We start from the raw sequence: 27674 nt of genomic DNA, 5'->3' as shown, positions 1-27674 counted from the left end.
TACCGGGCTTCTCTGTCCTTGGGGTTTCCCAGGCAAGATTACTGGAGTGGGTTGCCATTTCCTCTCCAGGGAATCTTCCCAATCCAGGGTTCAAATGTGCATCTCCTGCATTGCAGGGGGATCCTCTACCATTGAGCCATCCTGTGAAAATAAAAAGCTAAGGACTTGATATATTCCTTCATTTTGTAAATTATTTAGAGCACCCACAGTGTGCCAGATGCTGGTTCAAAGAAAATTAAACCTTTTGCAGATCCTGAGGAACTTCTGGGTATTCCACTCTTATAAAACATGTGACTGTCCAGCAAGTTCAAGTGACAGAAATCTTAGTCTGCATGATCCATATCAAAAGACATCTCTTTTAACTCCTCCGTGATGTATACATGTGCATGTGCATGTGTGTGTGTGTGTGTATGAATGTTTGGTTACCCAAATTGATAGTTGGTAAGATACTAAGATCCTTATTGTAGAAGAATTTTAAAGAGTTGAGACGAACACCTCTCAAATATGAGGAATTTGATTTTAGATTTGAGGAATGATAAGGATTTGGGGAAGCGAGCAAGACATTTGGCAGAAATTTGTAAGCAAAAAAATGGGCAGATAATTCCACTGGTGCCGTATAAGCAAATACTCCAGGAGAATAGAGAAAACAATCATTGGGAAACAAATATAAAAGATCAAATTACACAAATAGCTTTTTTTGTTTTCCAATTTCTAGAAGATGCTTTAAGACAGAAGGTGGATATTACAATAAGTGAAAAAAAGAAAAGAAGACTTCTCTAATTCCAAGATTTTCTTTCTACCATTGATTTTTATTGTGATAGGATAATTTTAACTACTTAAAATGGAGGTACTTTTTTGCTTCTTTGTCTTTCTAGAAGGCTGAAATAAAGAGAAGCTCAGCAGGGAGTGAAATGAATCTCTGTCTAAGGTGTCTCATTTCTCACTCCCAACTGAGTTGGCAAAGGTTAGCACACTATTAAAATTCAAGCTTTTGCAAATGTATTTCATTGGTAGTCAACTCACTCACGGTATACCAGTTTTTAGCAATTATTCTCAATGATAGTCTATGTGATTGCCAAAGAATCTCTGCCTCACATGGAAAAAGAACTCAATAATTCCATACAGGATCAAACGAGTTGTTTAACGATGATAAGGTAAATGAGAAGACAAATAAAATAATAGTTTGAAATAACCATCTCCATGGTAACTTTGAATGCTGAGAAAAATAGCTAAAAGAATTAAGAAACTTTTTTTTTTTTTTTTTTGTATTTGGTTTCCTCATAAAAGAGGTAAGAATATACAGGCAGGCACATTAGATAAAATGCAAGTATTATCACAGTGAAATGACTTTCTCATCTGGGTATTCGCAGAAGACACACAGATTCAATCACTGGGTCAGGAAGATTCCCTGGAGGAGGAAATGGCAAACTACTCCAGTATCCTTGACTGGAAAATCCCATGGACGGAGGAGCCTGGTGGGCTACAGTCCATGGGGTTGCAAAGAATTGGACAGGACTGAGCAACCAAGCACACGCATTCATTGCTTATGGATGCCAGGAGCTCAAAGATTTAGCTTCTGGAGTTGTCAGCAAAACACTGTTGCTCCTGGTGGCCTCAGAGGCAGTCACATCTGGGTTATTAAACTGGTGACCATCTCCTAAGGTTGTTGCCAGGATTAAGCGGTTCCACAATCTGCTGTGTTTTACACATCGTAAAGGCTCCATAAAGCATGTATAAATAGCTGAGACAGAGGTACCAACGACTGTTAGGAGTAATCATTTACACTTTCAGGCACAAAATCCCCACAGTCAAGTCAGGGGCAGCTAGTGCGCTGTCTGTATGTATCACGAACAGCGTCTTTGAAGGCAAACCACAACTTATTTCTGGGGAAAGAAAGAAAACAGAGAGAAGCAGAGTGGCTTCTATAAACGAGAATAACTGAACTGCAATTAAGAAAACACATGCATGTGTTCAGTGATAATTATAGCCTAGGTTAATTAGCCATTTTCATGACAAGACTTGTACAAGGAGGAGGAAGAGGGTCGCATCACACCCAATGGGGTGAAGATATATCAGTTCAGTTCGATTCAGTCTCTCAGTCGTGTCCAACTCTGTGACCCCACGGACTGCAGCACGCCAAGCTTCCCTGTCCATCACCAACTCCCGGAGCTTACTCAAACTCATGTCCATTGAGTCAGTGATGCCATCCAACCATCTCATCCTCTGTTGTCCCCTTCTCCTCCCAAGAAGATATATATTTATATATAAATATGCCTGGGAAAGCCAAGGATATCAGAGCATCTTTCCACAGTAATTCAGCTGAACTCACATCATCTGTGAAGTTGGCCTACAGCTACTCCTCCCGCTCCCTTGGGGACCACCTGAGCTACCAGTCTCCTCCTGTGGCTCCTCCTTCCCTAGCAATCTGGTCTACAGCACTGACCTCTGCTCTCCCAGCTCCTGCCAGCTGGGCTCCTCTCTCGACAGTCAGGAGACGTGCTATGAACCCATCAGGTGTCAGATGTCCTTCTGCCACCCAAGGACCTCCACTCTCTGCAGTCCTTGCCAGTCAATTCACACTGGATCCCTGAGCCATGGGTCCAGCAGACACTACTGCTTGGGCTATGGATCTAGTACCTGCTACTCATTGGGCTTTGGATCCTGTGGCTTCAGACCCCTGGTTTATGGAGTCTGTGGCTTCCCTTCCCTGAGCCACAGATCCCAATTCTGCAACCCAATGTATGTGGCTTCTGGGAGCTGCCAAACTTCTTGTGATCAACCAACCTTCTATATCTGGCTTCTATTACTGTTCAGCTTCTTAAGGGTTCTAGACTGTGACTTCACAGTTATCTCGCTCAAAGCTAATCTTTAATATTAATATCTGGCCAGAGTCTATATTCTACTACTTAGATGAGGGATTATTTTTTAAAATCATATTAATATTAAAATAATTCATCTGTATGTGTACTCATACAGAGAGTACACATTCTGTTTTCTATTTCCTCTCTCACTTCTCTAGTTAAAAATAGAGCAGGAGGTCTCTTTTCCTTTCAAGTAAACTTATTTCAGATGATACCAGTTCATAAAGCTTACCATTCAAGTTTTTTAAGAGGCTGTCTGTTGAAAATTACAAACCTCCTGTTGTTTGACTAAAAAGAAGTATTTAATTTATGGAGCAGACACCCTGGTTGGCAGAATTACCTGCCAATACAGAGGTGGTTCCCTGGAATTTTGGGCAAGTGGACTCAGAGCGCGGGCAGAAGATTATCCTAAACTCTCTTGTGACCACCTTATCAGGACACCTTAACTTTGGTTAAACTAGTCATAGGTCTGAGCCAAGCAGAAAAGCTCAGGAGACAACAGTGATGCTTCAGCAAGTACTAGCCAGGCTGTTTCAGATGAAAGAATTGTCAAAATACTTTTATAGGACCCTTTTACAGATTTGCATTCTAGGTCATGTCGAACTCTTTCTGACCCCCTGAACGGTAGCCTGCCAGGCTCCTTTGTCCATGGAATTCTCCAGGCAAGAATGCTGGAGTGGGTAGCTGTGCCCTCTTTTAGGAGATCTTCCAGAACCAGGGATTGAACCTGAGTCTCTCATGTCTCCTGTATTGGCAGGAGGGTTCTTTACCACTTTTACAGACTTGTTCAGTTCAGTTCAGTTCAGTCACTCAGTTGTGTCCGACTCTTTGCAACCCCATGAACCGAAGCACGCCAGGCCTCCCTGTCCATCACCAACTGCTGGAGTTTACTCAAACCCATGTCCATTGAGTCGGTGATGTCATCCAGTCATCTCATCCTCTGTCGTCCCCTTCTCCTCCTGCCCTCAATCTTTCCCAGCATCGGGATCTTTTCCGATGAGTCAGCTCTTTGCATCAGGAGGCCTTATGCGAGCTCTAATGAAATTCTGAGGTCATTATATTACCTGACAGCAGTAACCCAGGCAATGAAACAAATATCTTAAGTAGGGATGAAATTAACCACAGATTCATCTTACTGCAATAAAAAGATTAGAATCTCTGAGTCATGTTGATGTTCAGCCTTCATTCTCTCTTCTGTGTGGTCAGTATAAGGCCAGCTGTTTCACAGAATTCTCCCGACAGCTTCTGGAAATGAGGCTGCAACATGAGTAGGAAATATTAGCCGAGAGGGAGGACTTGATATCTTGGGCTTATATTTGGATAGGATAACAGATACTTTACTAAGTTTTCTTGTTTCGGGAAATAATCTACATTTGAAATACCTAAGTGGGAACAAAATATTGATATCTAAGTGGATGTGGGCAGCATATTGTTCATTGTAGCTATTTTTCTCTCCTTTCTTCCTCCCACAAGAACTGAATTTTGCTTGTGTATCCTATCTTATCCACCTATACTTTTATATTAACATAGCTATGCCCCAGGTTTCAGGATTGAATCTAGCAATCCCAGTTCCTACTGAAACAGAATGGTTCAGAATGGAGCATGTGGTCTGACTTAAGCCAATGAAAAACAGGGAGTAATCATAAAAGATGTTTTTGGTAAAAATCTTCTTATGGAGTTTTTTGAAGCAAACATGTCTCCGTTTTATCACATCTTATGTGGAATGCTGTATCCATCTTGCATATGGCCTGAGAACTAAACCATTGTGTGAAAGAGGGTAAAACCAACAGGAATGCTGAGGAACAGAGCCCAGACCATCTTATTTCTGGACTTTGGTCGTGAACTAATACATGCTATTATATAAGCCATGCTGAATTACAATTTCAGCTACTTGTAACTAAAGTTTTCCTAAATGAGACAGTCCTTTAAAACCTAAAACAATCTCCTTCTCAATGGAAAAAAAGAAAAGTGAAGGTGAAAGTGTTAGTCACTCAGTCGTGTCACCCCATGGACTGTAGCCCACCAGGTTACATGCTGTCCGTAGTATTTTCCAGGCAAGAATACTGGAGTGGGTAGCCATTCCCTTCTCTGGGGGATCTTCCCAACCCAGAGATCAAACCTGGGTCTCCTGCATTGCAGGTGGATTTTTTACTGGCTATAAAGACTCCTTAATATAATATTAAAGACCATTTGCAACCCACTCTGCACTCTCCCATTTTCTTTTCTCATCACACTCTACAAACATACACTCCACCAACACATACTCCATCAGTGCCAACTGCTCACATTTTCAGAAACACACGGTGCAGATCTGAGCGCTTACACGGTCTGATACTTCTAAAATCAATGCTACGTCTCTCTTAACCTTCAAAACCCATGACAATGCTATCTCTTCTCTCATGTCTTTTAAATAGACTACGGAATCAATAGGGTTGATTATTCTGTATACAATGCTAGCATTATATATGCTTATTTTGCTAATTACAAAGTCACCAGTTGTAATGTTTCATTTAAACTATTATTTTGTTTAGTACTTACACTTACATTTTCAATATATACAATATAACAAAATTTTATAAGTAGTAAAGACTCAGTAAAAGTTAATTTAATGAATGAATGAATGAGATGGAGCCAGGGTGTCAGTATGAAGAATGTATTATGTCAGTGACATCAAGCATGCATTCATTTTTGCTAGTTGAACTCTATTTAGTTCAGTTACTTGTCATCAAAGTCTTCAATCCTTTGTTCATCATTATCATCATAAATGATTTAGCACCATCTCAATGACATATTACCACGACTTCATTACCCATAGGGTAACTGGAAGAACTCAAAAGCAAATTCACATTTTTGGATTGCACAAAGGCAGAAAAATAACTGTATGCTAACCTCAGAGGAAGGCCAGAGTAAGAGCATCTGAGGATAGGAACAAAAGAAATTGCATAATTACTATAATAAACCGTAACACTTTCACATCCAAGACATAATGAACAAAGGGGTAGAAAATATGAGAGTTAATGTTTAGATACTTAAGATACTCTGGTTTATTCTTTTTTTTAAATTACTTCTCATTAAAGTTTTCACAGACACTGTGTAATCATCTAACTTTTCTCTTTTTTTAATTTTTTCTCTTTTCAGCTCTTTGAATCAAAATCTGATATAACTGAATTTTAAATGGTCAAGAAATATTCCAGGAAACAAAATTATTTAGAAATAGTTTCAGAGAAGAAATACTGTTATGTGTGAATCCTTTTATGAGCAAATTCTAAGAGAATCTATTTATCTTTAGAAAGAGAGAGTTGTTGGTGAAAGATTTACTTCCATATTCCACATAGGATCAATATAATGGTTATAGAGTCATAATTTTGAGTATTCCAGAGCCTAAAAGTTTTACCATGTCCATTTCATTGCCTGAGGAGGTGTACATGGTACTTGACTTAGTTTACAGAAAGTTATATCTAAAGGAGTTAGACTCAACTTAGCAACTCAACAACAACATCTAAAGGAAGCTGATCATTCCCCTTAACAAAGTTTTTTGAGATGGACTCATGTGTACAAGGGAAGTCCTAGCTCAGTCAGTAAAGAATCTGCCTGCAGTGCAGGAGAGCTGGGTTTGATCGCAGGGTGGGAAAGATCCCCTGGAGAAGGAAATGGCAACCCACTCCAGTACCCATGACTGGAAAATCCCATGGAGAGAGGAGCCCATTGAGCTGCAATCCAAGGGGTCACAAAGAGTCGGGCATGACTGAGTAACTAACACTTTCCTTCTTTCTTCATGTGTTTCTGTCCAGAGAAGCACACTTTTTATTTACAGTTCAGTTCAGTAGCTCAGTCATGTCTGACTCTTTGTGATTCCATGAATCGCAGCATGCAGGCCACCCTGTCCACCACCAACTCCCAGAGTTTACCCAAACTCATGTCCATTAAGTCAGTGATGCCTTCCAACCATCTCTTCCTCTGTCATCCCCTTCTCCTCCTGCCCCCAATCCCTCCCAGCATCAGGGTCTTTTCCACTGAGTCAGCTCTTCACATGAGGAGGCCAAAGTACTGGAGTTTCAGCATCGGTCCTTCCGATGAACACCCAGGACCGATACCCTTTATGATGGACTGGTTGGATCTCCTTGCTGTTCAAGGGACTCTCAAGAGTCTTCTCTAACACTGCAGTTCAAAACCATCAATTCTTTGGCACTCAAGTTTCTTTATAGTCCAACTCTCACATCCACACATGACCACTGGAAAAACCATAGCCTTGACTAGATGGACATTTGTTGACAAAGTAATTTCTCTGCTTTTTAATATGCTGTCTATGTTGGCCATAAATTTCCTTCCAAGGAGTAAGTGTCTTTTAATTTCATGGCTGCAATCACCATCTGCAGTGATTTTGGAGCCCAGAAAAATAAAGTCAGCTACTGTTTCCACTGCTTCTCCATTTGTTTGCCATGAAGTGATGGGATCAGATGCCATGATCTTAGTTTTCTGAATGTTGAGCTTTAAGCCAACTTTTTCACTCTCCTCTTTCACTTTCATCAAGAGGCTCTTTAGTACCTCTTCACTTTCTGCCACAAGGTAGTGTCGTCTGCATATCTGAGGTGTTTGTTATCTCAAATAGGTTTTTTGGATTTCTACCTGCATGCATGGCATCTTGTGTTTGTGCCTGAATCTCTGTAACCCCTTGAGCTGCAGCACACCAGGTTTCCCTGTTCTTCAGTATCTCCTGGAGTCTGCTCAAACTATGTGCATTGAGTCAATAATGCCATACAACTGTCTCATCCTCTGTCATTCCCATCTCCTCCTGCCTTCAATCTTTCCTGACATCAGGGTCTTTTTCAGTGAGTCAGCTCTTAGAACCAGGTCGCCAAAGTGTTGGAGCTTCAGCTTCAGCATCAGTCTCTCCAATGAATATTCAGGGTTGATTTCCTTTAGGACTGACTGGTTTGATCTCCTTGCAGTCTAGGGGACTCTCAACAGCCTTCAGCACCACAGTTTGAAAGCATCAATTCTTTGGCATTCAGTCTTCTTTATGGCCCAACTCTCACATCCATACATGACTACCAGAAAAATCACAGCTTTGAGTATACAGACCTTTGTTGGCAAAATAATGCCTCTGCTTTTTAACAGGCTGTCTATGTTTGTCATAGCTTTTCTTCCAAAGAGCAAGCATCTTAATTTCATGGCTGCAGTCACTGTCCACAGTGATTTTGGAGGCCAAGAAAATAAAGTCTTTCATTGTTTCCACTTTTTTCCCCATCTATTTACCATGAAGTGATGGGACTGAATGCCATGATCTTAGTTCTTTGAATGTTGAGTTTTAAGCCAACTTTTTCTTTCTCCTCTTTTACCTTCAACAAGAAGCTCTGTGGTTCCTTTTGCTTTCTGCTATTAGCATAGCATCTAATTATCTACAAACTTCAATCTTCTGTCTGTCCTTTAAAACTCATCATAGCTACTCTTAATGAAGATTTCATTTACTAAATTAAAGTGTGGTTTTCAATCAGTAGGTAGATTTGACAGCATGCCATTTCATACCTTTTCAACTCTAGATATTAAGATTCTGACAGAAAATCAGGGAAAAATGTGATAACTGGAAAAGACCCTGGCAGCTAAGTCGCTGCAGTCGTGTCCGACTCTGTGCGACCCCATAGATGGCAGCCCACCAGGCTCCTCCATCCCTGGGATTCTCCAGGCATGAGTACTAGAGTGGGTTGCCATTACCTTGCAGATATCATTATCTTGTAAGATATCAAGAGAGGTAGAGTGATGTCCAAATTCATGCAGTGAATAGAATCAACAGGGTTAAAAGTCAAGTATTTTCATTCTCAGCCTAGTAATTCTTTGCAATATACTGCATCTACATGAGTGAATTCTTGATTGGAGAAATGGAATTGATTTAAATTAACTTAGTGCTTTGCCACAATTTTGGTCAGTGCAGTAAAACTAAGGCAAGGAAGCAGGAAATAAATTCTGGAAGAACTGAACTGAATTAAGTTCCTGAAGGTGACTTTGTTGTTGTTCAGTCACTCAGTTGTGTCCAACTCCTTGTGAGCCCATGGACTGCAGCACGCCAGGCTTTCCTGTCCCTCACCATCACCTGAAACTGGCTCAAATTTCATGTCCATTGAGCCGGTGATGCCATCCAACCATCTCATCCTCTGTGGTCCCCCTCCCCTCCTGCCTTCAATCTTTCCCATCATCAGAGTCTTTTCTAATGAGTAGGCTCTTTGAATCAGGTGGCCAAAGTATTGGAGCTTCAGCTTCAACATCAATCCTTCCAATGAATATTCAGGATTGATTTCCTTTGGGATTGACTCGTTTGATCTCCTTACAGTCCAAGAGACTCTCAAGAGTCTTCTCCAACACCACAGTTCAAAAGCTTGAATTATTTGGTGCTCAGCCTTCTTTATGGTCCAACTCTCACATCCATACATGAATACTGGAAAAACCAAAGCTTTGACTATATGGACCTTTGTTGGAAAAGTAGTGCTTCTACTTTATATGCTGTCTGGGTTGGTCATAGCTTTTCTTCCAAGGAGCCAGTATCTTTTAATTTCATGTCTGCAGTCATCTGCAGTTATTTTGGAGCCCCCCCAAAAATAAAGTTTCTCACTGTTTCCATTGCTTCCCCATTTATTTGCCATGAGGTGATGGGACCAGGTGCCAAGTTCTTCACTTTTTGAACGTTAAGTTTTAAGCCAAATTTTCACTCTTCCTTCACTGTAATCAAGAGGCTCTTTAATTCCTCTTCACTTTCTGCCTTAAGGCTGGTGTCATCTGCATATCTGAGGTTATTGATATTTCTCCTGGCAATCTTGGTTCCAGCTTGAGCTTCATCCAGCCCAGCATTTCTTATAATGTACTCTGCATATAAGTTAGATAAGCAGGGTGACCATATGCAGCCTTGACGTACTCCTTTCCCAGTTTCAAACCAGTCTGTTGTTCCATGTCTGGTTCTAACTGTTGCTTCCTGACCTGCATATAGATTTCTCAAGAGGCAAGTCAGGTGGTCTGGTATTCCCATCTCTTTCAGAGTTTTCCAGTTTGTTGTGATCCACACAGTCAAAGGCTTTAATGTAGTCAATGAAACAGAAGCAGATGTTTTGCTGGAATTCTCTTGCTTTTTCTATGATCCAGCAGATGTTGGCAATTTGATCTCTGGTTCCTCTGCCTTTTCTAAATGCGGAAGGGTGACTTTAATTTGTAAATTTTTGTTTACCTTGATACAGCTGTACCAGTGATTAGAAGTCCAAAGTAGCAACATAAGCAATATAAAAACAATATAAACTACTCAACCTTTCAGCAACCGTGTGCTAAGTTCTTGAGAGATGGAGACAGGCTGGCTAGACATTTAATGGAAATGATAAATACAATCCAACCCTTAGAAGGATTTCAGAATGTGTGACATTTACAGCCGTAAACAACATAATCTTAAAAATACAAATAAAGACTTTTACTTTACTTTATAGTATGGTAGCACCGCCAGACTGCTGTTGCCACAAGAGCAACATCCTGGTCTGTATGATGATATTTAATTTGATTAGAAATACTTTCACTCATTTATCCCTCAAAATGTGGCAGGCAGCCTGGTACCATACATATCATCTCAGTAGGAAATGGCCACCCACTCCAGTATTCTCGCCTGGAAAATTCCATGGACAGAGGAATCTGACCGGCTGCAGTTCACAGCGCAGCCGAGTAGGACGCGACTGAAGTGACTCAGCATGCCCCTGCAAATGTTGACATTCCGCCCTCTGGTGGTTAGGAGGTGCCACTGCATCTGCTGTCATGTGGACTTCAGGACCAGTAAATTGCTTTCCAACGATTTAGTAGCAAAGAATCCAGTCGCAGTAAGCCATCAGGTAATTGTTCTATTTACTTCTCAAGAATTCTAGGAAATACACTACATAATTATCATTTTCAAGTGCCTACAGAACTAATGCTTAGTTTGTAGTGAGTTGAATGAAAATGATTCCAAGGTGACTAGTTGTGATAACCTACGTCATTCTGTTGAGATATGCCAGGCCACTCCCTCTATAAACTCAGCACCAGTTACAATTAAAACTGTATACTGGAACACCTGCTAATTCAACACTTAACTAGGCAGAATGTTCAAGTTAATGCCTCATTCCAAAGAGAAAAGAACTCATGGAACTGCCTTATTCGTAAATGACAGACCCACTCACAACTAACACTGTCTTCATGTGGAGATTTGGAACCGGACGGGTATGCACTAATTTACTACACATTGTGAGGTTAATAAAGAGGTTAACTGCTGGAGACAATTGTGTGAATGTTGGCCTGGGTGGTGTCCTGTCTTTGCCCCTCAGAATTTGGCAACAGGACTCGGCTGACAGTGAACAGTACTGCCGTTTTGCTTGGTAAATGCTTTCAAAAACATTTGCCTGTGTTGTTTCTATGGGAAAGCAAATGTTATTTTAAAATAATTGATTCAGCTAATAAGAGCCTTCCTTAATGATTTTCTTCCTATCTCACTGAGCGGTGGTTGAGAGGCAGGCATGGTTATTATTATTTCTTTTTTATAACCTGTGCACCCTTGCCAATTCCTGGGTATGTTCCGGTGTCAGAACTGTATACCTTAAGGCTTATAGCTCTAATCTGAGTGAATTTTTACTTAGCAGCTTCTATTAATTAATGTTTCAAAACACACTGATGGAGCTCTTATTATATACCAGCCAGGCATGGCGTTTAGAGTTAAGGATATAGTAGTGAGAAAGATATCTATTTCTTGCCTTTATGGATCTTACAGTGTAATGACAAAGACATAACGAAGAAACGAAATCATTATAAGCTGAGATAAGTATTGTGAAGGAAAAAAATATGATACTCCGAGAATGTGATTTTTTTTCAACTGGAAAGATAAAGGAAAGAACTTAAGAGGAGCATTTAAGTTGAGATGCAAAAACTGAGGTAGGGAGCTGTATATGGAAAGGGAGAGGGCAGTGAAGGAATGAAATAGACAACTGCATGTGCAAAATACAGAAGCAAGGGAAGGCTTGGCATGTTCAAGGAACTAGGTGAAGACTTGGGAGAAGAGAGCATTCTGGGCAGAGGAGAGTGATGAGATTTGGAGAAAGAAAATTAGGCAGCAACCAGGTCTTAGATGGTGCTGTAGAGGAATGGGTCACATTTTTAAGAGCAATGAGAATCCATTTACTGCTTTGAAGAGGAGAAGCTTTTGTGTAATGATGAATACAAATGTGCATAAACATTAAATGACTTGTTATAGGGTTCATGTGGAGGGCATCTTTCATCTCACAAAAGTGGTCATGCAAAATTATAAATAATTTGCCTGTATTACAAAAACATTATACACAAATTGAGTGTATAACCTGTCAAGCTGAATGTGGACACTCAGAGGTGTCCTTTGAAGTATATAATACCCTTGGTCCATCACATATTAAAGAGGAGCTTGTATAAGGGTTGTTCAAAGTTCCTGAGTGTTCTTGGTTTGCTTCAGACCAAGAGAGGTAGACCAGAGTGCTGGGCTAAAAATATACTTCTGCCATTTCACTGTCATAAGCTGAACTCAATAAATTACAATATACGTTAGAGAAATCCTGCTGCTGGGACTTGGGCTATGAGTATGAAACTATGCTAAGTACAGCATAATAGCATTATAAATGTAGGAGCTGATCATTCTTCCATCAAAAACAAAGCACTGAATTAAAAAAAAATGTAAAGCATACTTGGAAACTAACAGAGATCATTCTGTCATTTTTGAGATTGCATCCAAGTACTGCATTTTGGACTCTTTTTGTTGACCATGATGGCTACTCCATTTCTTCTAAAGGATTCCTGTCCACAGTAGTAGATATAATGGTCATCTGAGTTGAATTCACCCATTCCAGTCCATCTTAGTTTGCTGATTCCTAGAATGTCGACGTTCACTCTTGCCATCTCCTATTTGACCGCTTCCAATTTGCCTTGATTCATGGACCTAACATTCCAGGTTCCTATGCAACATTGCTCTTTACAGCATCGAAACTTGCTTCTATCACCAGTCACATCCACAACTGGGTATTGTTTTTGCTTTGGCTCCATCCCTTCATTCTTTCTGGAGTTATTTCTCCACCGATCTCCAGTAGCATATTGGGCACCTACCGACCTGGGGAGTTCCTCTTTCAGTGTCCTATCTTTTTGCCTTTTCATTCTCAGAGCAAGAATACTGAAGTAGTTTGCCATTCCTTTCTCCAGTGGACCACATTCTGTCAGGAATACGTGAACCATGAATTTCCAGATGTTCAAGTTGGTTTTAGAAAAGGCAGAGGAACCAGAGATCAAATTGTCAACATCTGCTGGATCATCAAAAAAACAAAAGAGTTCCAGAAAAACATCTATTTCTGCTTTATTGACTATGCCAAAGCCTTTGACTGTGTGGATCACAATAAACTGTGGAAAATTCTGAAAGTGATGGGAAACCAGACCATCTGACCTGCCTTGAGAAACCTGTATGCAGGTCAGGAAGCAACAGTTAGGACTGGAGATGGAACAACAGACTGGTTTTAAATAGGAAAAGGAGTACATCAAGGCTGTATATTGTCACCCTGCTTATTTAACTTATATGCAGAGTACATCATGAGAAACGCTGGGATGGAGGAAGCACAAGCTGGAATCAAGATTGCCAGGAGAAATATCAATAACCTCAGATATGCAGATGACACCACCCTTCTGGCAGAGAGTGAAGAGGAACTAAAAAGCTTCTTGATGAAAGTGAAAGAGGAGAGTGAAAAAGTTGGCTTCAAGCTTAACATTCAGAAAACTAAGATCATGGCATCCAGTCCCATCACTTCATGGCAAATAGATGCAGAAACAGTGGAAATAGTGGTTGACTTTATTTTTCTGGGCTCCAAAATCACTTGCAGATAGTGATTGCAGCCATGAAATTAAAAGACGCTTACTCCTTGGAAGGAAAGTTATGACCACCTAGATAGCATATTTAAAAGCAGAGACATTACTTTGCCAACAAAGTTCCATCTATCAAGGCTGTTTTTCCAGTGGTCATGTATGGATGTGAGAGTTGGACTATGAAGAAAGCTGAGTGCCGAAGAATTGATGCTTTTGAACTGTGGTGTTGGAGAAGACTCTTGAGAGTCCCTTGGACTGGAAAGAGATCCAACCAGTCCATCTTAAAGGAAATCAGTCCTGGGTGTTCACTGGAAGGACTGATGCTGAAGCTGAAACTCCAATCCTTTGGCCACCTCATGCGAAGAGTTGACTCATTGGAAAAGACCCTGATGCTGGGAGGGATTGGGGGCAGGAGGAGAAGGGGACGACAGAGGATGAGATGGCTGGATGGCATGACAGAGGATGAGATGGCTGGATGGCATCACCGACTCGATGGATATGAATTTGAATAAACTCCGGGAGTTGGTGATGGACAGGGAGGCCTGTGTGCTGCGATTCATGGGGTCGCAAAGAGCCGGACATGACTGAGCGACTGAACTGAACTGAAAGCATACTTGAAACAGGTTTCTTACAAAGGCAGATTATCAAGCACAAGGTAAATGTACTACTTGGTGTAAAATATAATAAAACAATGAATGTGTCAGAACCCATTGCTAATTCAGAAGAATAAGTAATAACATCTAACCAGGAAAATCAGGGGAAAGCTTTAAAAAGAGTTAACATTTAAATTTCACTTTCAGTAAGATGAGGGGAATGAAATGTTAGACAAAGGGAAAGATGTTTATAGGGCAATGGTCAAATTCAATACTTTGGGTGAAGAGTTCGAAGGAGAATGAGGGCAATTTCAATCAAGTCAACCTCTTACTGAAAAATGTTTTGATTATAATATCAAGTTCTGCTAAGGTGCCATTTCTCAAAATGCCAGTGCTGAATATTAATCATTATTCAATTGGCGATTTCTACATATATTCCTTATAGTTCATTTACCAATATGGAGAGTCACGGTGACTAAGGAAAAAAACAAAAAAATGTTAGCTTGGTGACCTGTTGGGACTCATATTTGACAAGCCCCACCCCGATGAGTCAGCTTTGGGGCTAACATGAAAGCTATTTTGAAGATTCAAAGTGGACCAGCTTCTTCGTTAATAAAACATCATCCTCATATATAACTAAGCAAAGTACTAATGAGATGCTATCCTTCCAGTAAGCTTAAGCAATGAAGCAGCAAGAGTCATGAGAAGAAGCCAACACCCAGTTTTCAGAGTATATAACCTCCTCAGTAATGAACTGGATCTTCAGACCAACATGTTGGGTCCCTTGGACCAACTCAATCAAGGATTTTCACAATATGACCCAGAGACCTGTCCAGTCGCTCAAGAACTTCTACAATGCCCCACCTCTCTCTGCCATCGTACATGAATCAAATGTTACAGACTTTGAAGATGGATTCTTTTTACCCAGCAGTTGCTACAGCAGGACCTGGCTCCTGGGCAACTTTCCAGAAACCTGTAGGAAAACCACCAGCTGCATAGCACCCAGAGGTGAACGGGAATTACACAGAGAGGAGAGCTGTGTGCAAAATGTCTGTCTCTCCAGAGTCGTCCAAACAACTTGTCCTAATTCCAAGCCCTGTGAAAGGACAGCATGCCAGTCAAGAAGTTCCTCGGTAGTGTTGGAGTGTGTTTCTCAGCCTTGCCAGTCAGGAAGTAGCCAGCAAATGGGGCTTGTGGTCCAGAGCTGCCAACCTGTGAGGGACACGGTGAAGTCTTGTCCACCCAAGACGTACGTGTCTAAGAGTTGCCAGACTCTGGAATGTGACTGCAGCCAGTGCCAAGCTCAGAGCCCTGCATCCAGTTCCTGTGGCTCTTTGGCCTATATCACACCCGAGTCACAGCTCCTGGAAACTTCTTCTAACACTTACGAGCCAACTTGCTGTGTTACTGGTGGGTCGTCATTGCCTAGTGAGTGAAGAATCTGCAGAATGTGTAGGGAGACTCAGATTTTAGTTTCCACAAATTGAGTCCTGAAAAATAGGATCTTTTATTTCTCTAAACACTAACTATTTTTGCCTATGTTTGTGAGTGAATGAACTATCCTGTATTTTCTCCAATGAGAAAATTTTTTACTTTTTCTTTTTTTCCTTTTTGAGCATTTCTGGTGGGAAGCTAGGCTTCTCCGGTGGCTCAGGGGTAAAGAACCTGCCTGCAATGCAGGAGACATGGCAGCAGCCTCGGGTTCAATTCCTGGGTGAGGAAGACCTCCTGGAGAAGAAAATGGCAACTCACACCAGTATTTTTGCCTGGAAAATCCCATGGACAGAGGAGCCTGGCGGGCTATAGTCCATGGAGTTGCAAAAGAGTTGAACAAGACTGAGCGACTAAACAAACTGGTGGTAAGCTGATAGGAAAGTATGCTAACTATTTTAGGTCACTAGGACACTATTTATCATAGAGCAATAAGAATAATCACCAGGCAGTAACATGAATACTTAAAAAGTCCACATGACACTTTGACTACTGGTTATTCTCAGTGGAAACACGAAGCATTGAGTCTGGCTTATTATAACATGCTGTAATAGAGAAAGGTAACGGGCTACTAATATCAGAAGTACATACAGCACTAGAGTTTAAAGACACCTGGAAACCCATTTAGTCCTGTGAACTCTGCTGCCTTCAGCTATGTCAGAGCTTGCTCACATAGTTAATAGCATCAAACCACAACTCAAATCTGTGTCTTCTCACTGTCCACCATTATTTTATTTACTGTAATACAACACTCTTTAGTTAACTATTACATTGAACCTATTGTTTGACAAGTGCAGGACAGTTTTGAATTTTACCTCCATAAACTTCATAACCATGGAGTAGTCAGAGATATCTGAATATGATAAGTTCAGGTTTAGCATATTCACTACATTTCTGCTCTTTTGGTTCCTCCTTTCACTATTTAAGTGTTTTGGGGTGTGTGATTTGGGAAAATACTCTTTGTATGAAATAAATTTACTTTATTTACATCACAAGCAATTGTTACTATTATTTTTATTTCACATTTTTATGGGTTTTACGTTACAGTTCCCCCCTCCCAACCCAATTGGATTAAAAGTGTAAATTACAGGTTGGCCAAAAAGTTCGTTCAGGTTTTTCTGGAAGATGTTATAGAAAAATGCAAACAAACTTTTTGGAAGCCAATTCAGTATTTGGAAGTAACAAAAAGAGAGCATGTTCCCTTACCATTGTTTGTACAGTATCTTTTGTTGTTGTTCAGTCGCTGTCGCATCTGATTCTTTGTGTGCAGACACCGTGAGCTGCAGCTTGACAGGCTTCCCTGGTTTTCACTGTCTCCCAGAGTTTTCTCAAAGTCATGTCCACTGAGTCAGTGATGCCATCCTACCACTTCATCCTCTGCCACCCCCTTTGCCTCCTGCCCTCAATCTTTCCTAGAATCAGGATCTTTTTCAACGACTCAATTCTTGTCATCAGGCGGCTGAGGTACCAAATCTTCAGTTCAGCATTAGTCCTTCCAATGAATATTCAGGGTTTATTTCATTTAGGATTGACTGGTTTGATCTTCTTGCTGCCTAAGGGACTCTCAAAGTCTTCTCCCACACCAGAATGTTTAGTATGGATCAGAGTAGGAGAGCACGTTGGTGGTAGTCAAAGCTGAGGTGTGTGCTAAATACGAAGATGATGAAACCACAGGGTTCAAATATGTGAAGACTCATTCACTTTATTCAGAACAGCCTGGCTACTAAGAAGCTTGGAGGTGGTCTTAATGGGTCTCTCATTTTCAGGGCAACATAAAGTAGTGGTTACGAACATGGACTCTGAAATCAGATTTCCTTAGTGTGCTGGTGAAAGATGTTTGAATCCCAGCTGTGTGCTATGTGCAAGTTTTTCAACCATTCTTTACTTCGGCTTATTCAGCTTCAAAATTTGAGACCACTGTGAGACCTAATAAGTTAGTAATTTGAAAGTGCTCAGCGCGTGACCTTGTGTACAGAAAATGTTCAGTAAAATTTAGCAACATGTTTAGAAAGTTCAGACACTAATATGAAGGGTGAAGGCAGGGATGTGTAAATAAACTCTGAAACCTACAACATATTAGGAAAGCTATTCATCCAAAACTGAGAAATTAAGCTGTTTTGTATCTGGAAAGACACAAGCCGTATCTTACACTAATGGACAGGCTTAAAAACCAAGTGTTGTCCTTTGTTGAAGTGGGCTGGCAAGTATGTCTGACAAGTATCTCTATGACAGAGCTGGTGTTGGTTTACCTGTCAGCTCTGTGAACAGGTTAGGCAGAGGTCATCCCAAAGAGGAAGATTTAAAATCCATAAACCACCACTTACACACCACTTACAAACCACCACTTCTGTAAAGGCACACAGTTGAGAGGTAGCTGATGCAGGTCTGAAGGAACACTCTGATTCCGCTAATAGCAACAGAGGCCGTGGCCATCACATCAGAGCATTCCTGTTGCAGAAAACATTGACACAAGCTTCTGGCTGTAGCAGCGATGGCATGGCAGCAACACAGCTCTGACAGCAATAAGGAGACTCCCTCCTCACGGCAGCTTCGAGGGATTCCAGTCGCAGCCAATCATGGGGACATAAATGAAACTCATTAGTGGAGCAGACTGTCACTAATGCAACTCAAATAGGGAAGGGTTCAACTACTCTGAGCCACGCATTCTTTCTGGGACGAGCATGACCACTCTCCTAAGGAGAAGTTAGCTGAAGAAGGAACCATTATTAATCTAACCCTACACGGAGCACATTGATTGGAACTATTTCTAGAGAGAAACTGTGTGGACTCGGGGGCTACAGACTCTTGGTATTGGAATGGAGACTGGTGTGGTGATGTGAAGAGATGCTCGGTATTCAGTTTAGTGTAGTGGGAATTGGCCTTGGATTATGATTAGACCTTGTTCAAATGGTGGCTTAGATGGTAAAAAATCTGCCTTCAATGTAGGAGACCTGAGTTTGATCCCTGAGTCGTGAAGATGCACTGGAGAAGGAAATGGTTACCCACTCCAGTATTCTTGCCTGGAGAATCTCATGGACAGAGGAGCCTTGCGGGCTATAGTCCATGTAGTCACAAAGAGTCGGACATGACTGAAGTGGGTAATACTTGTTCAAATACAAATTCTGCCATTTCCTAACTATGTGCCTGGGGCAAGTTAATATTTCTGAGATCCAGTTCCTTTATTGTAAAATGTAGATAATACCTAATTCATTGGATAACTGTGATAACTAAATGATGTCATGCCCACTAAATGCTTACTGGAATGTTTCTGTCAAAATATGCAAGATACCATCGGGTACTTTACATGATATTTGCTTCTTGGACCTAAGTCACATTTTCATGATTTCTCTATACTGAATTTAAATTTTAGGTCAGAGATCAAGAAAAGCTACTCATCATAGGCACAATGGACTTAAGTAGCATGGAATGTGACTCAGTCTGGATAGTGATGTTAAAAACTGTAGAAATGATTCAGTGGGTGCATGCTACAGAACATTCTTCATAGATCAAGGAATTTCTTCTTGCCTGAACAGAAAGCCTCTGATAGAATTTGTGTATTGACATCATTTACCTTCGGTTCTTCAAAATGCAGATAGCTCAACAGCATGCTTTTTTTTTTTTTTTCTTCCTAGAAGTTGTGCCAGGCAGTGCTTAGTCACTCAGTCATGGCCAACTTTTTGCAACCCCGTGGGCTCTAGCCCACCAGGCTTCTCTGTTCCTGGAGATTCTCCAGGCAAGAATACTATATTAGTTTGCCATACCCTCCTCCAGGGTATATCCCCAATCTAGAGATTGAACCCAGGTCTCCCACACTACAGGTGGATTCTTTACCATCTGAGCCACAAGGGAAGACCAAGAATACTGGAGTGGGTAGTTTAACCCTTCTCAAGGAGATTTTCTCAACTCAGGAACTGAACCAGGGTCTCCTGCATTGAAGGCAGATTCTTAATGAATTTAAAGGAAATTTCCTTGTCTAAGCAGTACTATGCCAAGAAGCATAAAATATCTCTTATTAATTTGATCCTAATGATTTAAAAAACACTCTCTATAGATACTTCATCACTGTAAACTCAAATTGTCCAGTTGGATAAGTACAATTCATTAAGTTCCTTTTTTCAGTGAGGATGAAAACCCAGACAAATAAAGTAGGTTGTCCAAGATAATACAGAGAGTAAATGTGTGGCCAACATTTTAATCTGGTGAGTTGGACTTCAGACTTTGAACTATAAGTTCTAACTATCTGATTACATTAATAGTAGGCTTTTTAATCACTACATCAGCTCAAATGTGGGGAAAATTTCTGAGTCATATGGAAGGGCTGTACAAATAATTTGATTGAAAATACTTGGTCTGGTATATTACTTTGCTGTGAGTCTGTAGCAGCTACAAAGAATTTAGTATAATTGATTGGATGGTTTATTTATTTATAACTCAGGGATAGATGCTAGAAATAGATTAGACATATTTCACTAGAGTTTATAAAATTTTATAGATTTTTTGACATCTGAGAAAAGATGAGTAACTCCAAATCATGTGAAATCAACATAACCTAGGTGTCAGGGAAAGTATTTGGATGGTATGGAGTCCAGACTCTGTTTTCTACAACATAAGCTCAATAGTCTGAATGATGTTTGCAAGTCCATTTTTTATAACCAATAGTTCCCATCATTTTTTAGTTAAATAGTTATCCTTTTGAAAATGTTGAGCAATTTGAAGAAACGAATAGGATATGAGTCAGTATGTTGTGCTATCTTGCATCCCAGTCACTGACACCTTTGCTGAAGCCAGAATATTCTTCTCTAGTTCTGCTTCCCATTTCTACCTTCAGAGAATTCCTATTCCTCCCTCCACTTCAAATTCTTTCATGTCAGGAGCTGCCATATTCTTTCTCTAGGACCCAAATGGAAAGAATGATAATTGATGGAAAAAATAGACTCACAGGCTTAGAGAACAAACTTATGATTGCTGGGGGCAGGTGCAGGGGGAGGGGTGGGGGGAAGGGAGAGTTGGGGGGTTTCAGATGGACATGTACACACTGCTGTGTTAAAAATGGGTAACCAACAAGGACCTATCGTATAGCACATAGAGCTCTGCTCAGGGTTATGTGGCAGCCTGGATGGAGGGCATTTTGGAGAAGAAAGGATATATGTGTATGTATGGCTAAGGCCCTTTGCTATTCACCTGAAACTATCACAACACTGTTAGTCTACTTGCTGCTGCTGCTAAGTCGCTTCAGTCGTGTCCGACTCTGTGCGACCCCACATACAGCAGCCCACCAGGCTCCCCGTCCCTGGGATGCTCCAGGCAAGAATGCTGGAGTGGGTTGCCATTTCCTTCTCCAATGCATGAAAGTGAAAAGTGAAATAAGTCACTCAGTCGTGTCCAACTCTTCGTGACCCCATGGACTGCAGCCTACCAGTCTCCTCCGTCCATGGGATTTTCCAGGCAAGAATACTGGAGTGGGTCATCATTGCCTTCTCCATTAATCTAACTGGCTATACTGCAATACAAAATAAAAAAGTTAGTTTAAAAAAAATAGCTAAGAAAGAACAGCCAACACAAAGAAAAATCTCTATTCTTCATAAGACAATTGATAACTCATCACTACTGGTTAAATCGAGCTACAGCTTTGCTATGAAGTAAGGTATCCCATAGGCAGAGAGGTACAAATAGACTAAACATTTGTAATTAAATTACGTTTTGAATGAAAAAGTGCCTTTTTGTGGTTCCATAGTACTAAATCTTTTGCCTGACTTTTTGCAGTTTTCTCTGGCTCTGTGAAAACAAATTCATTAATGACATTAAAAGAGAATAATTATTCCTTGGAGGCAAGAGGTAAACCAATGTGAATGCATCCAGACACAAGAGCAAAGAAACCTCAAAGGTAAATACTGAAAATGGTCCATTACTATTCTTCCATTACCCAAAAACAGCATTGCTCCAAGTCCTGGACCAGTGCCCGTGCAGAAGTTCAGTAACTACTAATTGACAAAGATAATGAGAAAAAGAAGACTGAAAATTAACTAAAAGGCTAAGAAGAACGCCTCCCTTAGCAGTTCACTGCCTTGTCACTATTGCTTCATGGACTGTAGCATGTTGCTTATTTAAATTGAATGTGCAGAGTGTAACACTTGGATTAAAAAGCCCTCTTCCACCATAAACCCTGTCAACCTTTACAGTAGGGTTATTAACTATTCTTCTCCCCTCTTGAAATGAACTACATTCACTCTGACATTCTGTATGAGGAAACTGATGCAATAATGCATGTTGAAATTCTCAAGAACAAACTATCTTCCTCTAGACTTTATATTTTATTGAATTAAGCTGCAGGAGGCAGTGAAAGAAGCACATTTTAAATTTTAGCTCTATTGATATTCACAAGTGCTATACTGTATTTATTTAATGATTGGGTTTACAGTAAATCACAGTAAGGTTTTATCATGATCACAGGTGTACTTACCAGATTAAACTCAGAATATCCATTACTACCAAGTGAGACATTTTTCAGGAATATTTCTTGGGAAACAGAAACAGGCATCAGTGTAGTTGTTTCATTTGTCAAGTCTGTATTTGTTTAAAGTGGGCCTGCTCCCTCCTATTTCCCAGAGGCTGTGGTTGATGGTGGCTTGGACTCTGGGAGTCTGGTTTAATTTCTTGCAGTGAATGACTGTGGCAATCAAAGCACTGACTTTGAGGTGGTCCTGGAGGGGCTTCTAATGTAAAGCTGTAGCTCTGGGGTCCTCAGGCTACAACATGGAACGCTAGGCAATCTAAAAACAATATGCTATACTCTGGCCCGCTGTGCCACTCTGGAGGACAAATACCATCTGAAACTATGTTTTGTGTTAAAGGTGTTCCTTCAGGGTTAAGTGTCTGCCATGCCTCCATCAGGTAGCTGAGTGAAATGTTGATGTCTTAAGTATTCCTGGTAAGGACCACTTGCCCATTCATCCATGGGTTCTTCTTATGCTGCCTCATTGCTATCACAGTTACATTTCCATAGAATCATAATTGTTTCTAAGTGTTTAAGAGATGTTTAGTGAACTTCATGCATCAGGCAGTTAGTAAATACACTTGCTGAGGTTATATGATTTACACAGAGTCACGGCTGGAACTCAAGCCTAGCGACTCGCATTCTGGTATTCCATTAGCCATAATCCAAAGTATCCTTTGTGAGAAGTTCAGTAAAAATGTTTAAATGTACTAAGCACAATAATTTTAATGACCCATTTTAGTACATTAAAGGCCACACATAACACATACGCTGTGTGCTAAGTCGCTTCAGTCTGACTCTTTGAGACTCTATGGACTGTAGCCCACTGTAGGTTCCTCTGCCCATGAAATTCTCCAGGCAAGAAGACTGGAATGGGTTGCCATGGCCTCGTCCAGGGGACACATAACACATAAAAAACCCTGTTATTTTTTGTTTTGTTTTTTTTTAGTTTTTCAGCCACTAAATCGTGTCTGACTCTAAAAACCTTTATAATGTGGCCTACCTGAAGTTAATATGGCAGATGTAATAAACATTAATCTCTCCTTGGAATTTCAAGTATCTTTTAATGAAGGTTGCAATATTGCTTCTCTAGATGCATAATTTGCTGAATTGTAAATAAGACTGTAGCTTCTTTGTTTTAGAGGCTCAGTGCATACTTTTCCATGGTTGTAATTAGCCATCTTCCCTGAATTCTAAATACCTGTGTTTATCAACATTTTTGAAATGGAGAGTCAGGATGAAGTCTGCATGGGATGACAATAATCAACACTTAAAAACTTCTAGCTGCAGCTCTAGAGGAACTCCCGGGCAGCTCAGATGGCAAAGAATCCACCTGCAGTGTAGGAGACCTGGGTTTAATCTGTGGGTTGGGGAGACCCCCTGGAGGAGGGCATGCAACCCACTCCAGTATTCTTGCCTGGAGAATCCCCATGGACAGAGGACCCTGGCGGGCTACAGTCCACGGGGTCGCAAAGAATCAGACACGACTGAGCGACTAAGCACAGTAGCACAAGAGGGAAAGATCACTAAATGCGGGTGTTTGGCTTCGAATCCACATTAAGGTCATCTTGGCCTTCAAGAATTGCTCAGCTCAGGGGTTATTGCCATGGTTCCACCATCTCCTCTAATAACTCTTCCTCTATGTGATTTTCATCGGTGTTGAAGCTGAATCCAGCCTCTGTACCCCAACATCGAATTAAATCTTGGACACAGAGTTTTGGGTGAGGTAGAAAAGAACAACTTTATTGCTTTGCCAGGCAAAGGCAGCCACAGTGGGCTAATGCCCTTGAAACTGTGTGTCTCAACCTGGAGCGAGTAGTGAGAAGTTTTCCAGTAATGGTTCAAAGAGGGTTGATCAGCTTGCGGACATTCTGATTGGGTGGTGGTGAAGTAAGTTGGAGTCAGCATCACCTATGTCCTGGTTCCAACCAGTCGGCTGTCTCCTGCTTATAAGCAGCATACCATTAACTTCTCCCACCTGGTGAGGGGTTCAGTATCTGCAAAATAGCTCAAAGATACTGTAATGTGTATCCGTTTAGGGGGAACCAGGATCCTGGCCCAAGGCTGCACTGTTTTTCCTTTTGACTATTCTTCCCTTGTCCCTGCATCCCCCCACCCCGACCCCACACCCCACCCCACCCTAGCCCACCTCCACCCCCTCACCCCCCGCCCCGCCTTCTCTAATCAACAGCTGTTTGAACCTCCTTGCTGGAACTCAGGGAAGATCTTGGAGGCCAGATGAAGCCCGTAATCAAGAAATGGGGGACACAGAAAAACTTTTGTGCCCAGGAGTCCCACAAAGTCCTGCTAGGCCTCTGCTGAGCCAGTTGCAGTCATGGCAGAGCTCAGCTCCTAAAGGACTGATGAGAAACTGGAGCTGCCAACCACCATGCCTGTCCCCAGCTCCTGGGAAACTACGCCTTCTGCTTCTCTGAAGCGGTGTGTCCATACCGCATGGCAGGGCCTGTCATACAATCATCGGCTGCCTTTTTTTTCTGAAGTCTTTAGTCCCTGCTTTCCAGAAACCTGCACTTAAAGCTTTGTGCTACATGGATAGCACACACCTGCATACACAGGTCTCATGGCCATTCATCCTTTGGGCTGTAACTCAAGGTTCACCTGTGACTGAGGTTCTGCAGTGCTGACCCCTAGTGGAGAGCCTTTTCTTGATAACAAATGAGCTACATTGTTCAACAACTTTTACCCCTGAGTTCCATTATCTTACAAGGCTTGCCTGGTGGCTCAGTGGTAAAGAATCTGCCCGCAATGCAGGAAATGTGGGTTCAGTCCCTGGGTTGGGAAGATCCCCTGAAGGAGGAAATGGCAACCCACTCCAGTATTCTTGCTTGGGAAATCTCATGGACAGAGGAACGTGGTGGGCTACGGTCCATAGCGTCACAAAAAAGTTGGCTACTACTGAGCATATACACTCCAAATCCGTATCTTATACCTTGAAGTATTTTGAGTAATTCGTTATGGTTGAGAATTCCTAAGTAAAGGACCTACACAGTACTGTCTAGTCTAGTTGAGAGAGGTGGGTGGTCTTTTAAGACATATTATATGGTTACATTGTTTTAAAGAAAAATCTGCCTTACCCAACTGCTGCTTTACTATTTAAGCTTAAGACTGTTAACTAAGTCGTGGTTTGCAGTTGTTCTGTTTTTGTTATTATGCATTTATTTATTATTTGTGTATTCATTATTATTACGTGTTTATTTGTTTTGGCTATGCTGGGTATTCACTGCTCTGCCCAGGCTTTCTCCACCTGTGGTGAGCTCATCCTTGTGGTCCACGCACGTCTCAGAGCAGTGACTGCTCTTGTGAGTGAGCGCAGACTCTAGGCACATGACCTGCAGTAGTGGAGGCTCATGGGCTCAGTAGCTGGGCTAAGTGGCCCAGCGGCATGTGGATTCTTCCCAGACCAGGGATCAAACCCATGTTCTCTGCTCTGGCAGGTGGAGTCCCACCCACTGCACCACCAAGGTAGTCAGTTGTTCTTTTAATTTGTCTGATTTTTAATGTCCTTCAAGCTTTTAAGATATGTTTTCCCTATAGCAGCTGTTTACTGCATCTAATAACTTTGATTGATTTCTACTAGTCACTACTGCATAAATTTGTCATCATTATTTCCATATTACTATGATTATTGTACTTCTATTAAAAGTTCTGTTTTATTACATGCTTGCTGAAACAAATAGTTAGTTATGACATTGCAGTGCTGCAATTTCAACTACAAAGGAGAAACTGCTCAGAAACTCCAATGAGAGCCATGTAGTAGTAATGTTCATCACTCAGTCAAGTCCAACTCTTTGCCATCCCATGGACTGTAGCGCACCAGGCTCCTCTGTTCGTGGGATTCTCCAAGCAAGAATACTGGAGTGGATTGCCATTCCCTTCTCCAGAGGATCTTCCTGACCCAAGGATCAAACCCAGGTCTCCTGCATTGCAGGCAGATTCTTGACTGTTTGAGCTACAGGGAAGATCTAATGAGAACGATAAAAGGTCCAATATTTTATGCTATTTGCAAGCTAACAAGATAGCCTGTCACAGCTTCATGGAAGCTGGCAGAAGACAAGGGACACCTGGATCAGAGACAAAGATTTTATTATTCATGGCAAAGGCAGAAGCCAGAGTGTTAGCATTTGCAGCAATTTCTGGAGCCCCAATTCCAAAGGCCAATAGTAAGATGGGCAGATGATATCTGCATACATAGTGAGTTGCTTTATAGGAGAGGACTCTTCAGCTAAGAAGTCTGAATCGTGGACATGAGGATGGACAGTAAGTATGTCTGCCATTTGCCCCAGAGAGAAATACTGTATCTATTTTCCTATGCTGCTTGCTATACAGATATGCTTGCAAAGTTAATTCAGAACAGAGGGAACCTGTGACTGGTCTTGACGAAGGAAATGGCAACCCACTCCAATATTATTGCCTGGAGAATCCCATGAACAGAGGAGCCTGGTGGGATGCTGTCCATAGGGTTGCACAGGGTCGGACACGACTGAAGCAACTTAGCATGCATGCATGCATTGGAGAAGGAAATGGCAACCCACTCCAGTATTCTTGCCTGGAGAATCACAGGGACAGAGGAGCCTGGTGGGCTGCCGTCTATGGGATCGCACAGAGTTGGAAATGACTGAAGCGACTTAGGAGCAGCAGCTGCAGTGACTGCTCTAAAGACATGTAGAAATGCAAGAGACCTATGGGGACTTTTTTCCCCAATATCCAACACTTGTCTAAACCTCACTGCTTCTAATGAATTTTCCTGTGAGAATGCCACTCCATTGGCTACTCTGATTAATCTGACCCTCAGAGGTTACAATCCAATCTATTCAATATGTCTTACTCAGTATTTCAGTAAGATTAATATTAATAGGTCTCCAAGCAGCATTAAATGGGTAGAGACTTTCTCTGACAAAGACTCGAGTCAGCATAAGCATCAGTCACAGAATCTGGTAGCTGAAAGGGGTCCCAAAGCTACCAGCACTTCTAAATATGCTGCTCTTCCCAATTAAGGGGAAATCTCCTCTGGACTTGCCAAAATGGGGAAACGTAGGACTCTAACACTTGAAACAACAAAAGTACCCTGAATGGATCCAGAAGGTGATCCAAAGGTGATCCAAAAGGTGACCCATAGGTCACATTATCCTCTCTTTCTTTCAGTTTCTCCATTCTTTGAAAAATTTTTTGCATGATCACTAAAACCTGAAGTCAGTTCACTCACACTCAAGCCTGATGTTGAAATGCCAGGTGATGGATGATTATTACAAATGGTACTGCTTTATTTATCATAAAATTAGGTCTTCCATCATCTCAGTGATGTTTTATATCACTTTCAAGGAACCTACTGATTTTAAGGCCTTTGTTAAAGTAAAG

At 41.3% G+C, this 27674-nt stretch overlaps 1 protein-coding gene and 1 pseudogene across 1 annotated transcript; both read left to right on the top strand.

Moving 5' to 3' along the window:
• Positions 1-2270: 2270 nt before the first annotated feature.
• Positions 2271-2872, top strand: LOC136152347 (keratin-associated protein 13-1-like; annotated as a pseudogene).
• Positions 2873-15063: 12191 nt separating this feature from the next.
• KRTAP27-1 (keratin associated protein 27-1) lies at positions 15064-15750 on the top strand. The gene has a single exon (XM_065913633.1). It carries the CDS (start codon positions 15064-15066, stop codon positions 15748-15750), a length of 687 nt encoding a protein of 228 aa, XP_065769705.1.
• Positions 15751-27674: the final 11924 nt, after the last annotated feature.

This window comes from Muntiacus reevesi, chromosome 21 (assembly GCF_963930625.1).
Source record: "Muntiacus reevesi chromosome 21, mMunRee1.1, whole genome shotgun sequence".
Taxonomy (NCBI): domain Eukaryota; kingdom Metazoa; phylum Chordata; class Mammalia; order Artiodactyla; family Cervidae; genus Muntiacus; species Muntiacus reevesi.
This window is presented reverse-complemented; position numbering and strand designations above follow the sequence as displayed.

Bases quoted from the DNA above. Each gene is read 5' to 3' on its own strand.
- KRTAP27-1 (XM_065913633.1), top strand. From the start codon at position 15,064: ATGAACTGGATCTTCAGACCAACATGTTGGGTCCCTTGGACCAACTCA.